Source organism: Megalobrama amblycephala, linkage group LG21, assembly GCF_018812025.1.
Source record: "Megalobrama amblycephala isolate DHTTF-2021 linkage group LG21, ASM1881202v1, whole genome shotgun sequence".
Taxonomy (NCBI): domain Eukaryota; kingdom Metazoa; phylum Chordata; class Actinopteri; order Cypriniformes; family Xenocyprididae; genus Megalobrama; species Megalobrama amblycephala.
Window position 1 is genome coordinate 27,792,140 of NC_063064.1, and position 16,556 is coordinate 27,808,695.

The following is a 16,556-nucleotide window of genomic DNA, read 5'->3' on the forward strand; positions in this document are numbered from 1 at the left end:
CATTTATTATTTCCATATATTATTTTAAATGTCAGGCTCGTATAAAAGTGCCTGCAGGGGGCGCTTTGTGACTTCACTACTGTACTGTAGGCCAACTCAAGGTGAAATGACTCCTGACTGCACAAAAATTTGACTTTAAATACATTTTATTCACAGTGTAATCAATCTATTTCCATTCTTATGCTCTAAATGTTAAGTTGCAGAGTTATGGTAGCCGAATAATGTTGATTTCTTTGCTTAAAAATAAAAAAGTGCCCCCTCAATACAATAACCCGATGAACCTACAGTACTGTAAATATTCACCAATATTTACTTCTTACACAAGAGGAAATGAAAAAAGCAAAATCATTTACTCTTTTATTTTTTTACACAAGAACACATAACTGTGTATTATAAACTCTGAGGAACCATTGTTGCGTTAAAAGGATCAAATGACCTCGTTGAAAGAGACAAAAGCATTTAATGAATGTGACGGGGGCAGGTCTGAGAAATGCACCTTTTTTTCCCAGGTAGAGCAAAAAGTAGAGAGAGAATGCTAACTAACTTGTTTATTCAGATTTTTTTTTAGCTTAAAGACTCATCTATTCATAAAACAGCACACAAGAACATAATGTCCGGCAAATGTTCAACAACAAACTATGCTTTTATAGGTGTAACCAAATGCAGTCAGGTTGATTTATTCAAATTAAATCATATAATCTGACTTCAATAAAAGCAGTTAGATGTGTCGAAAGCAGAGGCAGAAGATACGAAAAAGTTTTGCTGAAGAATATACTTAATTTCTGTCTTAAAGTCTTGACATTGAAAAAGCTATTGCACATTTTCAGCATTATTGTCCAGGTAATAAGATAGACTCCATTTAATAGTGGGGCATGTGAACTTGCCATTAAACAGCCAATTATAGGATTTTTACCAAAATGTATACAGTTCAACACATAAAAGATACTGCATGTGACAACTTGGCCCAACCTGTCAGTTGCTCTTGTATTGAGGTATATATGAGATATAACCCCTGTGACAACTAGCCCCAGTCTACCTAAAGCAATTCAGCTTCAGGTATGGGTGTTTTGGGGCTGTTGCTTCATAAACATTGAGCCTTATTATCCCTGAATGAAGCATCTGGATGAACTCACTATGTTGCAGCCTGTTTTGGGTGTTTGCCATCAGTTATTAACCGAGACTCTTAAATCCATGGTGCATAATTCTAACCAGTTGCCAAGATACATGAAACAGAGCTGCTAAACAAATTCACTTGGATACAGAGAATGTGCCAGACAGAACTTTGCACCTGGCAGTTTCCTGGTTATAGTTTTACAAACCTGCAAATAACCAAGATCATATTTCTTATCTAGTACATCAGTCCTGTTTATTATGAGCACACCAACATCTTTTTACTATGGATGTTTTCTGCCATAAAGCCAATTTGCATGTGTGTATGTGTATGTGTGTCTCAGCTGGGAGGGGTGAGTGTCTCATGTACACTCAGAGTACACTCACACATTCTCATTTAATCAATGTGTGTCAATGGAAGCAAAGTCATATGATGAGGCGTTACACTCAAAACACCTTATTCTAATTAGGACCTCTGGGCAGTAAGTAACTTTTTGCATTGTTTTGTGTTTTGTTTGTTTGTTTTGTCTGATAAAAATTTAATATTTTATCTTTTATTATCATTTGTATTACCATAAGCAACCAATATCAGCCTAGTATCAACATAGCATAACCAACAAATTTTTTTTTTTAAATGTATTTTAAAATTCAGCAATATAATTATATACCAGTGGCATTAATAGTATTTAAACAATTAAAAATATTTGATAAATATTATTAAAAACTACATGAGGCTTGGGTCAATGAAAAATAGGAGATGATAAAAAATGGAAATCATTTTAAAATCTAGTTTAACACTATAGATTATTTTTATACACACACAAAGAAAATAGATTTAATGTTTAATATCAAGTGATACTAAAATACTTTACTTGCTCTTTAAATACACATTAAGTCAAAAGTTAAAAAATTTCCATTTTAACACAACATGCCTTTTTTTTTTTTTTTTTTTTTTGTCATTTCTGCTCAATGACGTATAATCACCTGGTGTTTTGGTAACTTTGTTCCACTAAGTTGACTTGTATCTATGTCCATTTATTTATTCATTTATTATCATTTTGAAACCTAACATACTCCTTTTCATAAAATGTTTTGCTTGAAAGGTGTGTCTGTGCTATTTTTTAAAATAAATGTCACTATTTTTATATTTTATCATATGTAATGTTCTAAATTTGACGCGATAGTGTCCAAATAAGTTTTGTAGCCTAACTATAACAACTTAATGGAGTTACAACAAATGAGAACAATACGCATTTCCCTTTAAAACGTATCGGGAATCCAGACATTCCAAGCAGCAAACATGATTCATGAAACACCCACGTTATCCGCTGATCTGTCATTCAGAGACACACCTGAGCATATACTGGAAGCCAGGTGACTTCTTGGCGACTTCTAGGACCTGTGGCCGGTTGCATAAACTGCAACTGTCCTTAGAATCTCAAATCAGATATTACAGGAGCTGAAGACTTTGAATCAAAGAATAACATGTCACTGATCGTTTTCTGTCGTCTTTCAGATACCCGGAACAGCATGCTGCGTAACTGCGCGCTCTCGCGCTCCCTGCTCGGCGTGACTCGACTACTGGACGGATGATTCGGACTGTGAACCGAACCGAACCGATCAGAACTATGGTCCTCTTGGATCCCTAAAGCCTCATAGAGACGACATAGCGAAAGATTGATTCTATGGGATTTTGTTCTTAACCAGTTTCTGTTGATCGTCTGTTGGAGAGCGAAACTGTTGCGCAATGGAGTTGACATGGTGGAGATTTCAACTGCTCCTATTGGCCAGCGCCTGTGTGTGTTCACTGGAGCGAGTCGAACACCATCCAGAGAACAACGTCATCTGTCCTCAGGTTGATTATTCATTTACTGAACAAGTTTGTTTTTATTGCTTCTTCATTTGTATAGTCGTTAAAATATCAAATATTATAAATATAAAACATCTACTTTATGGTGTGCCGTTCACAAAATATTATAGGCATATTATATTGTATTATATTGTATTATATTATATATATATATAATATAATACAATATATATATATATATATATATATATATATATATATATATATATATATAGTCTATATTATATAATTTTTTACACTGTAAAAATGAACAGTGAACAGTGAAACAGTGAAAAAAAAAAAATTCCCAGGACATACAACCAACATAAAAAATAAATAAATAAAAAAACAAGAAGAAAAATGTATTTGTTATATGTCAGGTTATCCTAGTAAATTAAATTAAATTCATCAATTAAATTTACATAGCTAAGTTTTTTTTTTTTTTTTTTTTTTTTACATGTTGTATTTAATATCATTGATAATAATTCCAGAATTCTTTTTGAAATACAGATAATAATTTTGTTTTTAAGGCACATATATGTATGGATATGCAATTTTCCCATATAATTATCAAAAGAATATTTAATAAAAAAAATGAACATCTTCTATTATTAAAAGGTATATTGTTTTTAAATTGATTTAATCAATGTATTAAAAATTTGAGCCAGTAATGCATGTCAAACAGCACTGATTCAAATGGTAATACAAAAATTATTAGAAGATACAGGCAAGCAAGATATTGGTCTGATTATACTCTATACGTTTTTGTTTTTAGTCTCTTTCAAACTGCAGTTTGAGACATATAGAGCCTCTCGGAGCACATGATGTGGACTGTGGTCGTACGTATGTGTGTCGTCTGGAAGTGACGCCGAAATTGTGCTGTCACGGGAAGGACTGTAAACCGTGCTTGTGGAGCAACATACTTTTGAGTATTATTCCAGATCCAGTGGAAGAGGAGGACAGCGATATAGAGGGATCAGAATATGAAGATGAGAACAGTGGTAAGTCCTTATAGTCACAGCATATTACAGTTGTTGGTCTAATGTAGTACACAGAAATATGGTTTACATAATCACTAACTTTTCTAATTTCAGGAGAACGGGATTTAAGGTGTGTTTCAATGGCAAACAACACATCAGAAGATCAAAAAGTAAGTGTTTTGTTCATATTGTTGTTTTTATTTTAAAAAATGATGTCAGCACCATAATGATTCACTTTCATCTTTAATTAACAGAAGGAACACTTTCTCTGTGAAGAGCTACAGCAAGGTAGGCCAAGTGAACCTCAAAATATCTCTTAGTAGTGTTGTCAAAAGTTAGTAGGCTACTGAAAATTTAAAAATGTGATGCTTTGAGTGCTGTTGAGAGGATTGGCCTTTGTCTTCATGCACTCATCAGGTATGTCTGTGATTGGCTACAATGATCAACGCTTAAAAAACATGTTGTAAAGACATCAGTGACGCTCTTCACTGAGCGCTTACACAGATACACATGCTTTCAAATGCTCCCTCTTTCAAAATGCTTTCGAACTCTTTGTGTGCTTTCAAATGCTCCCGTGCATTGATCATTGTAGCCAATCACAAACATGTTGAGCGCGTGAACACAGTGGCCAATCAGAGGTGTTTACAAATCCGCTCAACAGCGCTCAAAGTGTCAAATTTTTACAATTTCAGTACCGACCAGGGTCCCACTTTATATTAAGTGGCCTTAACTACTATTTATTTACACCAAAAAAATAAGTACAATGTACTTATTGGGTTCATATTGAATTGCAAAACACTTTTACTGCTATTGAGGTGGATACGGGTAAGGTTAGGGAAAGCTTTGGTGGTATGGGTGTAATGGATGGGTCAACAGTGTAAATGCAATTACAGAAATTAATTACAGATGTAATTACATGCAGGTGTTTTTAAAATATAAGTACAATGCAAAAACATGTATGTACACAATAAGTGCATTGTATCAAATGATTAATTTAAATGTAAGTACATAGTAGTTAAGGCCACTTAATATAAAGTGGGACCCCGACCAGTGTTGCCAAGTCTGCGTTTTTCCCGTGGAATTGGGCTCTTTTAAGTTTTTCATGTCCGTGTGTTGAAGCGACCCAAATAAGATGATATTTAGCTCCTGGAATGTGAATTTTACCAGGGGGACCCCTGCCAAAAAAGCAGATTTTACCCCTCGGAATGCGATTTTTACCAGGGGACCCCCCTTGAAACACGATTGGGCTAGTTTTTGAGTAGCAATTGGCCGGGTTTTGTTGTGAAAATTTGACTTGGTACTGAAGTCAGTATTTTTGACAACACTATCTTTAATTAAAGGGTTAGTTCACCCAAAAATGAAAATAATGTCATTAATTACTCACCCTCATATCATTCCACAACCGTAAGACCTCCGTTCATCATCAGAACATAAATTAAGATATTTTTGATGAAATCCGATGGCTCAGTGAGGCCTCTATTGACAGCAATGTCACTGAACTTCTCAAGATCCAGAAAGGTACTCAAAACATTTAAATCAGTTCATGTGACTACAGTGGTTCTACCTTAATATTATAAAGCGACGAGAATACATTTTGTGTTACAAAAAAACAAAATAATCACTTTTCAACAATATCTAGTGATGGCTGATTTCAAAACACCGCTTTGAATCTTTTGTTTCGAACGGTTCGGATCGCGTGTCAAACTGCCAAACTAATGAAATCACGTGACTTTGGCGCTCTGAACCACTGATTCGAAACAAAGGATTGATGAACAAAGGTGTTACGGGTGTAGAACGACATGAGGGTGAGTAATAAATGACATTATTTTCATTTTTGGGTGAACTAACATTTTAAATAAACTTAAATTTTCTCACACCGTCTATGCTTTTGTTGAGCGTCAGCAGTGGATTCAGAATTTTTTGCTGTGTAGTGTAGTAATAAAGCTCGCCTGTTTGTCTTCTCTTCATGTAGTTGTTACTACGATATGCTACACATCAGATGTAAGGCAGCAAAAGCGCTGCAGGAGATTAGACTTCACGATGACTTCTGCTGCAAGCCACGAACCTCTCAATGTGAGTGTCTCCACTGTGTCTATTTAATCTTCAGACGTTTCACTGAAGTCCTCTGTGGGCTGATCTGTGAGGCTGGATTGGTTGTACACGGTACATTTCTCATAGTCTTTAAAAGTATTGAAAATTCTAAGTAAATAAATAATATGAGCAACTTGACCAAATTATTTATTTGTACTTGTAATGATATTTTAATATTTGAAACTTTAAAATTAATACTTTAATTTGTATTAAAAAAAAATATTTCTAGCAGGCCTGGCAAGTTCACATTGTCAGGTGTATTGTACATTGTAAAAGTAAACAGTGAACAAATGCAGAATTTCCAGAAAATCCTGATTTAAGCATTGGTACAGAAAATCTTTTTAAGTACAGTATGCATAGAATTGGTGACCTGATTTTAATCTTAGTGTTGATTTTTGTGTCATGCAGCTGATTCTGGTGGAGTATGAAGATGTTGACTTTGGCAGAAAAATGGCGATCACAGTTAGATCGCCCTCTCAGTTATCTGAAGTTGACATCCCTACATTAAAACAAGGTAGGAATTGTTCTTACTTACTCTATATACTCATATACAGTAAACTACCAGTCAAAAGTTTGGAATAATAATTTGTTTTTGTTTCTTCCCCCACGTTTACCAAGGCTGCATTTAATTGATCAAAAATACAGTAATATTGTGAATCACACAATGTAAAAAAGAAATGTTGGTTTAACTTAAAAAAGTAAGTTACCTGGTTGCCTTAAAATTTTTGAGTTCATTGAAATGAAAAATTTGAGTTAATCAACAGAAACTCAAAATATTATGTTGATTTGACAAAAGAAGAAAGTGAAAATATTCAAGAAAATATTTTTTTACAATTACAATATTAAAATAAAACATTACTTGAATTTTTGATAAAACAAATTACGCCTTATTTAAACTCTGTTTCTCTTTACACCAACATTTGTGTTGTTGTCCAGCATCTAAAAAATAAAAAAAAAATTGTATATTTTTTTATTATGTTTATATGCATCCAAAGTGTAAGAAAAGCAATGACTTTTTGTCATAATATCTGAATGATGTTTCAATGATGTTTTCATTGACCAATCAGTAACATGTCAGCATGTTTTGTTCAAAATTTCATTTTTAAAAACCATACTATTCACATTCACAACAGGGTGACTATTAATATTTTTTTTCCCCCTTGGCAGTGTGTTCTTTACCACACCTTAAAGACATAAAGCAGTGTAAAGGTATGAATAGTAAAATAGTTCTACAACGGTTATTTGCAGTGCCTAATATTTGTCTAAAGCATTCAAATAGTGTATGTGTAAATTTCACTTCATACTCCATGTTTGGCTGATCATTTTTAGGTCCGAGAATCTCCATTAAGAGACAGGAGGGTGTGGTTAAGATTCTGGTAGCCAATGAGGATAAAGGATCTTCTGAACCCCCGTCTCTGTGTATGAAACGTGGAAGAGAAGGAAGATGCTGGGTCAGTAAACATTCACATGACTTCTGTGCGAAAACGACACTGCCTGAAGGCTCATTGCGATTACTATGCAAACCAGTTTGTTCTTTTCATCAGCTGCCTTGTTTTGGTTACTTATCATAACTTTTCTTCTCTCAGGCATTGGCAAATAACAGCATTCCACTGGAGTCAATCACGGACTGCATGTGTTTCCAGGTACTTGTCAAACATGCACACACTCAAATCAATACCTGCTAAAACTAGTGTTGTAGCGAAGACCACCTAAACCGGAGGTCGGCAACCCGCGGCTCTAGAGCCGCATGCGGCTCTTTAGCGCCCCCCTTGTGGCTCCCTGGAGCTTTTTCAAAAATGTATTAAAATGGAAAAAATATATATTTTTTGTTTTCATATGGTTTATGTAGGAGGACAAACATGACACAAACATTCTTAACGTTTTTCAAACAAACATGACACAAACATTCTTAACGTTTTTCAATGCTGTAAAAATGTGAATAATAAATATTAAATTTCAACATTTCTGTCAACGAAGATTTGCGTCATAGCCATCGACGTCACTTTCCCGCCGAAAGCGCGCTCCCTCAGTTGGACTGATTGGCAAAAGAACCTGCTGCGTGACTGGATTTAATAGAGGAAACTGCGAAAACGCGAGTAAAAACAAACGAATTACACTAAAGGTTGGACACGAAAGTGTTTCTTACAACTTGTCAAATAAACCTAATCCATGGATATTGACATGTAGCCAGGAGTCGTGTTTCCTGACATTTATATGTGCCTGATTTGACGCCGAGGAAATACATAAAGCAAATCTGCCTGTGAATATTTTATATAACTACAATATAGGTAGGTTTAAATCCGCGTAATCACTTATATCAATGTTATATATATCGTCATATTTTCCAGCCCTAAAACATATAGTTTTATAGTATAGTTTTTGTCAGTGTTTATTTTAAAACGCACAATTATGCAGAATATAAGATGGAAAATATTTAATAGATGATTTGTCAACATAATATATAACAATACAATATATATGGAATGATTTTACCTCAAAATCCAACAATTTGACACAAAATGATAACTGCAAATCCATGTTTCTCTGCTGGAGTCCAGCTGTTTCTGTGGATTGCACCGATCCATTTGCTTCTTTTTTCTGTAGCTTTCAGAAGTTTTTAAATATATACCTCGGGAATACCTCATTATGTATTTGTAGCCTACTTATTCATTTTGATAGTAGGCTAATATAGCTAATATACACTTACAGCCTGTGTTGCCTTCATATAAGGCTTATATAAGGCTTTTAATTTTTTGCGGCTCCAGACAGATTTGTTTTTTGTTTTTTTGGTCCAATATGGCTCTTTGAACATTTTGGGTTGCCGACCCCTGACCTAAACCAAGACCAAGTCAGGACCGAGACCAATGTGTGTTGAGACCAAGAAAAGACCAAGGCAGGGTGAGACCGAGTCAAGACAAAGACCAGACCAGCACTCCTTAAATTCATCTAAAAGATTTATTTATCGATTTCTGGCTGGGCACAACAGTAAAAAAAGAAATCAAATTAGAAATAAGTTATTGATTGCATTTAAAGAAGGAAGTTTTACATCCAATCACATTAGATTGTTAAAGTCCCCCTGTGGTGAAAATCAAGCTTTTTATGTTGTTTATATGTCTATATGGTGTTTTTAATATGCTTTAAGAACAAACTATGTGCAAATTCATTAGTCAACACCATTTCTGACTATTTTCTGCAGTGAACCAAAAATGTGGTTTGAAATCGTTGGTGTTTCCGACATCACAAACTACCTTGTAACCAATCACGTCAACGTGATCGCCAACAAGTGGATCTCTGAGCTGGTGTGAGTGGAGGCGGGGCTAATTTGCATATTAATAGAACTGCGTATAAATGAGGCAAGGGTGTAGAGTTACATTCAAGCTATTTTAAGGCATGAAGAAATTTTTTTCAAGGAAAAAAAAACATTTAAATATGTCATTATGGTGATAAAAGATGAGTTTCAAGGGATACAATTATTGATTACAGAGGGACTTTAAAAAATAAATCAGAAAATGCACCAGCAACTTAGTGATATCCCTGCAGTTGTGGTCTTGACAAAAAAATCCAGAGCTCTCTAGTCTGAGACCGAAACAAGACCAATACCTTCAGAAAGACTGATCTTGAGTTCTACAACACTAGCTAAACCCATTTGTACATTCTTTTAACATGCCCTTTGTCTGTTCATACACTTTAGGCTTGGACAGAAGATTCACCTCGTTCAGAGTACTGTCCCTTTGAAAACAATAAAACAGGTAAGACCATAACAATATTCTTCAAATGGCCCCATGACTTTTCCAGTTGTTTGTGATTTACTGGATAAGGATTAAGGACAATGATTAATACAAATATGTATTTAAAAATATATTTATATTTTTAAAATATACTTAGAATAATATAATATTATATATATATATATATATATATATATACACTACCGTTCAAAAGTTTGGGATCGGTAAGATTTTTAATGTCTTTAAAAGAAGTTTATTTAATTAAAAATACAGTAAAAACAGTAATATTGTGAAATATTATTACAATTTAAAATAACTGTTTTCTATTTGAATATATTTGAAAATGTAATTTATTCTTGTGCTGGAAAAGCTGAATTTTCAGCATCATTACTCCAGTCTTCAGTGTCACATGATCCTTCAGAAATCTTTCTAATATGCTGATCTGCTGCTCAAGAAACATTTATTGTGTACAATTGTACAAAATATTTGAGTACAATGTTTTTTTTCAGGATTCTTTGATGAATAGAAAGTTCAAAAGAACAGCATTTATTTGAAATCTAATCTTTTGTAACATTATAAATGTCTTTACTGTCACTTTTGATCGATTTAATGCATCCTTGCTGAAAAAAAAATATTAATTTCTTTAAATTCTTCTCAAAAAAATAAAAATAAAAATTCTTACTGACCCCAAACTTTTGAACGGTATAATGTTACAAAAGCTTTGTATTTCAGATAAATGCTGTTCTTTTGAACTTTCTATTCATCAAGGAATCCTGAAAAAAAAGTACACAACTGTTTTTAACATTGATAATAATATTGATCATGTGACACTGAAGACTGGAGAAATGATGCTGAAAATTCAGCTTTTCCAACACAGAAATAAATTACATTTTATATTATATTCCAATAGAAAACAGTTATTTTAAATTGTAATAATATTTCACAATATTACTGTTTTTACTGTATTTTTAATTAAATAAATGCAATCTTGGTGAGCAGACGAAACTTCTTTTAAAAATATTAAAAATCTTACCGATCCCCAACTATATTTATTTTATTTCTATCCTTAATCCTTAACAAAAAGGATTAATAAAATACATTTTTAAAACCCATTACATTTTGTAAAATATACTTATAACAATATATTTTCTAATATGTTTTTTTTTCTACCTGATAAATTGTTTTATAGCTTGGCATAACTAGAAAAATGTAATAAGATAAATAAATAAAATAAAAAATCATCAAAATACATGACTTTTCCAGGTCTAGAAATCACAGTTTTAAATTTAGACCTCATACTGTCACAGTTATGTTCAGTTTGTTAAGTTTTCATGGACTTCTTGTTCGATTTCTTTCTTCTCGTGTGTTCCTTTGTTTATTTTCCTGCCACTCCTTGGTTGGCATGGTTTCTGTCATTATGAGTTCACTTGTATCAGCTGTGTGTCATTAATTACCTAGTTTGTTCCTATTTAAGTTGCATCCTTGCTTTTGTTCTCTGTCTGATCTCTGTCGTGTTAAGCTGTGTTTGCACTGCTTCTCTGCCTGTCTTTTGGAATTTATCAGTGAACTTTGTTGTTTGGAATATTATTCTTCTGCCTTCGTTTTCTTCTCTGCATACAACCGTGACACATACTGTATATCCAGGTTTCTCAAGACAGTGGGAACCCTGGTTCTTTGAAAAGACAAACAGTTGTTGTGGGGGTGAATTAAAATGAATTTAAAAAGTTGTTTTGGCTTATTGCTTATTTTGTCTTATTCTAAATCTTCTTGAGGCTCACTTGGAAGTTTGCTGAAGTTTACTGATCTATGATTTTCTTAAAAATAAAAGCTAGCATTAGTGTCTTAGATCAATGCCATATTCATTTATTTTGTCTTATTACAATGTTTTCTTCTGCAGAATTTAATGCCAATGTCCGGAGAAACATGTCGGTGTCTGTGGCCTACATCAAGACAAATAATGGTCAGCCGGCGATGAGCTGGAATTTAACGGTACCCTGCAGGATAAGTGCTGAACTGTGGCCATGTCAGCTTGAGGCAGATGGACAATGCAGAGAAATTAAAGGATTCAAACAGCACCGGAATGACTGGGAAGAAAACAGCACAAAACTATGGGTAAATATATGGGAATATGTAAAGCTTTGTTTTCTGTCCTGTAAAGACCTTTGAGTAGACGCCATATTTAATTTGACATGAGTGGAATAAAGCTTAAGGGAGTAGAAAAACTGTCCGTTCAATTAATCACAAATCAAGTGTTCTTGTCTAGTAATTTTCCAGAGGTAAAAAAAAAACTCCATTCATTTTCTCCATAGGGAAATTGATTTTTAACAATAACTTACAGACCTTTAAAGTCTGCCCTGCTGTGAGCTATGAGGTTGATGATATTTGCTTCTGCTAAAACTGTCAGTCTGCATTATTTCAGATTAGTTTTAAAATAATCGTGTTGAACAATAAAATTTGTGGCGAAAATGGTGAAAAATACTTTCGGAACCAACACCACTGAAAAAGGGGGTGGGCACTGTTGCACTCTTTTGGAAATTTGTTTGGAAATTTGTCTGAGAACACATTGAAATTATTATTATTTTTTTTTTTTCATTTTAATCTGGAAATAAATGGATTTTGGAAAATTTGGAAATATTATGATGCAAAATAAAAAATAAATATTTAATGCAACATGAAAGATTACACATTAAAGCAAAAGAGTGACATACCAAATGCAAGACTTTCTGAAATTCATGTTAATTTTTTAAATACATTTTTTTAGTAATCGTTAATAATGACAAATTTTGTATTTTCTAAATTTAAAAAGAATGTATAATAGAAGCATTTTCACTTGTGATCTCAGACTTTTGAAGCGGAATGATTGACGTCCAGGTACACAACAATATAATATGATAAATAGACCATACTTCTATCTTGTTTGGTTTCCTTTTAATTTATGTGAAATTAAATATTGCATCTACTCGGACTGAGGTCAAAGCCAATAATTGTTTTTCCAGCTTATTAAAAAGTGGTTTGCTATAACGATATTTGCTCTGCAGGCATCCGGGAAATTTGAGGATATCACGTCTCAGGATCACCAGCAGCTCTGTGTGAAGGTCTGATACCATCTTCCTTTTTGATTTCCTTAGTTTAAAGTAATTTCAGTGCAAACAGACCATGAACATGATAAACATTATTCATTGTTTCTCTGTTTGATTTCAGCTTAAAGTGGATGGAAAGATTGTGCTGTACTGTCAACATCCCTGTAAGTTCATGATAAGAAAAAACATCTCGTATATATCCTGTTTAAAGCTACCATTCATTGTAATGATCATAGTGATGCTTGTGTGTTCAATGTACTAAAACCAACATTTGTTGTACTTGAACGTATGACAGATGCTATCAGTAGTTTCATGATGTATTGTTGTTTTAGTGGAACGACAGCACTGGAGCCGCCTTGTTCTTCTACCGGTCATCCTTATTTGTCTGACTATTTTTGGAGTACTTCTTCTGGTGAACAAACTGAAATGTAAGTCTTTACAATCTACAGCATCTCTCTTTTTATATATGTAAAGAAATTAATGCTTTTATTCAGCAAGGACACATTAAATTGATCAAAAGTGACATTTATTCATGGCAAAAATATATATATATATTTAATTAAATTTGTATTCATCACAAAATCCTGAAAAAAAAAATGTGTGTGTATATATATTATATTCTTTTTTATATTAATAGATTACTATTATTTTGGCCACTTGCCTCCCTGCTTTCTAGATATTACCATTGGCTATTAAAAAATCCAATAGCCAATATATAAACTCAGTTATGCCTACTTTATTATATATATCATAGTGTCAACGATTACAAGTAAATACAGCATTTTTCATGCTAGAGATTGATAACTACTGTGCTGTCAAAGTACAACTGATCAGACACTTTATATTACCAAGCCCAGAAGATTTAAGACTTGATAATTTGAGATTTTCTAGATATTGAGCGGTCAGACTCTGTGTCTGTTTTGCATTTGTCTGTCTGCTCTCAATGGCTCCATTCATGTGTCTCTGTCAACAGCACATATTTTTGTGCTGATCTGTGTAGAATGCATTTATTCCATCTCAGCATGCTCTTTGTCTGTCTCTTCTCCTCCTCCTCCTTCATGTCTCATTTTCTGTTCTTTCATCCATCTTGGATTTTTAGTTTCTTTCAGTGCTTCCAAACATGTTTTTGTCTGATGAGATTTTACATTCTTGTATGTCCCTCTCACAGGGTCTCGTAGCAAATGGGACAGATGTCATTCTCAAGGTACACAAGTTGTTTATTCATATATATGTCTATGTCTGTAAAAAGCCTTTTAGCGCATGTCCTGATTTTGCCAAGTTAGGCGTGTTCCTAGGTCAATATATTTTGTACAACATTCCTGTTTTTAAAAGTTTTAAAATTTAGTCTTAAAGGGGACCTATAATGCCCCTTTTCACAAGATGTAACATAAGTCTCTGGTGTGCTCAGAATGTGTTTGTGAAGTTTCAGCTCAAAATCCCCCACAGATCATTTATTGTAGCTTGTCAAATTTCCCCCTATTTGGGTGTGAGCAAAAACACGCCGTTTTTGTGTGTGTCCCTTTAAATGCAAATGAGCTGCTGCTCCTGGCCCCCTTTCCAGAAGAGGGCGGAGCTTTAACAGCTTTTTGTGCAAATCCAGCATTGAATTGACCCTCGTTTGTGAAGCAGTTCGGCGTAAAATGACAGCACGACAACAACACTCTACTACAACAACTCTTCCTCTTCTCTAAAGCAGCCAAACATGGCCTCACCCCCTTTGTTGCGTGTTCCCAGGGGTGGGGTTTGTCAATTTTGGGGTTTGTGATGTCACCAACCCAGGAAGAAGCTTGTTGTAGTCCTTAAAAAATGATTTCTGTAAAAGAAAATATTTCCCTTTGCATTGAACTTTGAGCGTCGTAACTTTGCAGATGTTGTTTATGCTCAAACAGCAACATTACACACTAACTAAAGCTAAAAAAAAATCACTTTTTTAATGAAACCTACCCCTAAACCTAAGCCTACCCATAAGTTATCCCTAAAATCAGAGGAAAATGATAGATGAATAACACTGATGTAGAAGCACCAAACCCTTGTTTTAAGCTTAAACTGGACATAAACTTGTCCTTCAAATCTGATTGAATAGAATGTTGTTCCAGTATCAACAAAGATGTTGATCCAGGAACATATTGTACTTGGTGAAATCAGGTTCTGCGCCTTTTAGCATAGGGAAAGTTCTCCAAAAATATAATTTACTTACCTCTTCATTTCTCTCTTTAGATATGAAGGGACAGGTGTTGTTGCTCCATTCCTCAGCCACCGACCCACAGTTGGTGTGTAAGCTGGGCCTGTTGCTTTCTGAGCTGGGTTACAGAGTATTTCTCGACCTGTGGAACCAAACAGAACTCGGTTCTCTCGGCCCGGCAGCGTGGCTCCACTCCAAGCTCGATCACATCCAGAAACACGGAGGCAAAGCCCTTCTTTTGCTTTCTCCATCAACACTACAGAGAGCCGAGTGCTTCTGGAACATTGCAGTGGAAAGACAAGGCAATCCTGCCACATACTGCTCAGATACGCTGGCTTCGGCCCTGACCTGCATTTTCGCTGACCGCCAGAAGGGCGGCGCTGCTCAGCGGTTCATCCTTGTGCAGTTAGACTGTCATGAAGTTCTCATTAAAGAGGAGCTGCCAGTGCTGCTCAGGGGCCTGCCGCTCTATAAACTGCCCTCGCAGTCTCAGGGATTACTTATGGAGCTGTGTTCGGAGAACCCAAATAACGTGTGCGGGAAGTTGAAGAAGATGTGGTGGATAAAAAGGGCACGGAGGAAGCTGGCCAAAGAAGTGCAGAACATTTCTATTTCGAGGGTTAGGACTGAAACTATGCTCACTCAAAGTGATTCACTCAGCCTAGACACGGAAGACACAGAGGAAAGAGTTTTTCTTGAAAATGAACAGTGCTGACATGTTATTTACTCTCTCATCACAGCAGAACATTGTTTAAAATACACAATCTGTTACTATGGACTGACAAGTAACAGATGGTACCATGGTAATACCATGTCAATTAAAACATGCATTGTCATGTTTTTCTGTGTATATATGGAAATACTAAAAATTTTTAGACCTGTGCCATAGGAGTACAGTCACATCGTGAAGTACCTTGGAGTACTATGTAAATATGATATGGCATAGATATTATATTTGGAATACCTGGTTATAACCTCAGGGGATGCTAAAGAAGGAAGTCTGCATGTCCAAGTACAAATGAGGAAATTTCAAAGTACAGAGACTACAGGAAGTAAATGAAGACATTGAATACGTTGCAAACTCCAAGAGATCACTGCTACATATTCATACTGTACATATAGAAATATATATGTATATACAGTACTCGGATCATTCCAAATATGAAAATATATTACTTCTAATTTATCCTTTTTATCTCAGCTCTAACTTGGTGTTTGTAAATAGGCCTAATTCACTGACTTTCGGCTAATATATATAGGCTACATAAATTTCATATGTAAACAAGGCCTATTTTTTTTAATTGAACGTTTGTAATGTAATGTATTTGAAATGCTCTGGTTGTACTCAAATATGCATTTTTTTTTTTTTTTTTTTACACTTTTAGTGTTCTGTCATGGGCTGACATGAGTGGAACAGAATAAATTAAAAACTAAATAGTCTTATTTGGTCTCAGCCTGGTCTGTTTGCTGGCCAGCCACTAACTTTGATAAGACTCTGGCTCGAAGTGACAATTAGAGTCTATAATAAGAAGATAA

General features: G+C 34.5%; 1 protein-coding gene across 2 annotated transcripts; it reads left to right on the plus strand.

Moving 5' to 3' along the window:
• Positions 1-1,452: 1,452 nt before the first annotated feature.
• Positions 1,453-16,463, plus strand: il17rc (interleukin 17 receptor C). 2 transcript variants are annotated; one of them, XM_048172706.1, is made up of 17 exons: positions 1,453-1,592; positions 2,627-2,965; positions 3,735-3,960; positions 4,054-4,109; positions 4,194-4,227; positions 5,912-6,012; positions 6,439-6,544; positions 7,198-7,239; positions 7,360-7,481; positions 7,617-7,673; positions 9,722-9,779; positions 11,656-11,870; positions 12,797-12,853; positions 12,960-13,002; positions 13,171-13,266; positions 14,007-14,042; positions 15,056-16,463. In XM_048172706.1, the coding sequence occupies exons 2-17, from the start codon at positions 2,858-2,860 to the stop codon at positions 15,733-15,735; spliced, it is 2,037 nt and encodes a 678-aa protein (XP_048028663.1). In that variant the 5' UTR covers positions 1,453-1,592; positions 2,627-2,857; the 3' UTR covers positions 15,736-16,463. The 2 variants fall into 2 exon arrangements, with proteins under 2 accessions (XP_048028663.1, XP_048028664.1); XM_048172707.1 differs by lacking the exons at positions 1,453-1,592; positions 2,627-2,965; positions 3,735-3,960; positions 4,054-4,109; positions 4,194-4,227 and adding an exon at positions 5,600-5,744.
• Positions 16,464-16,556: the final 93 nt, after the last annotated feature.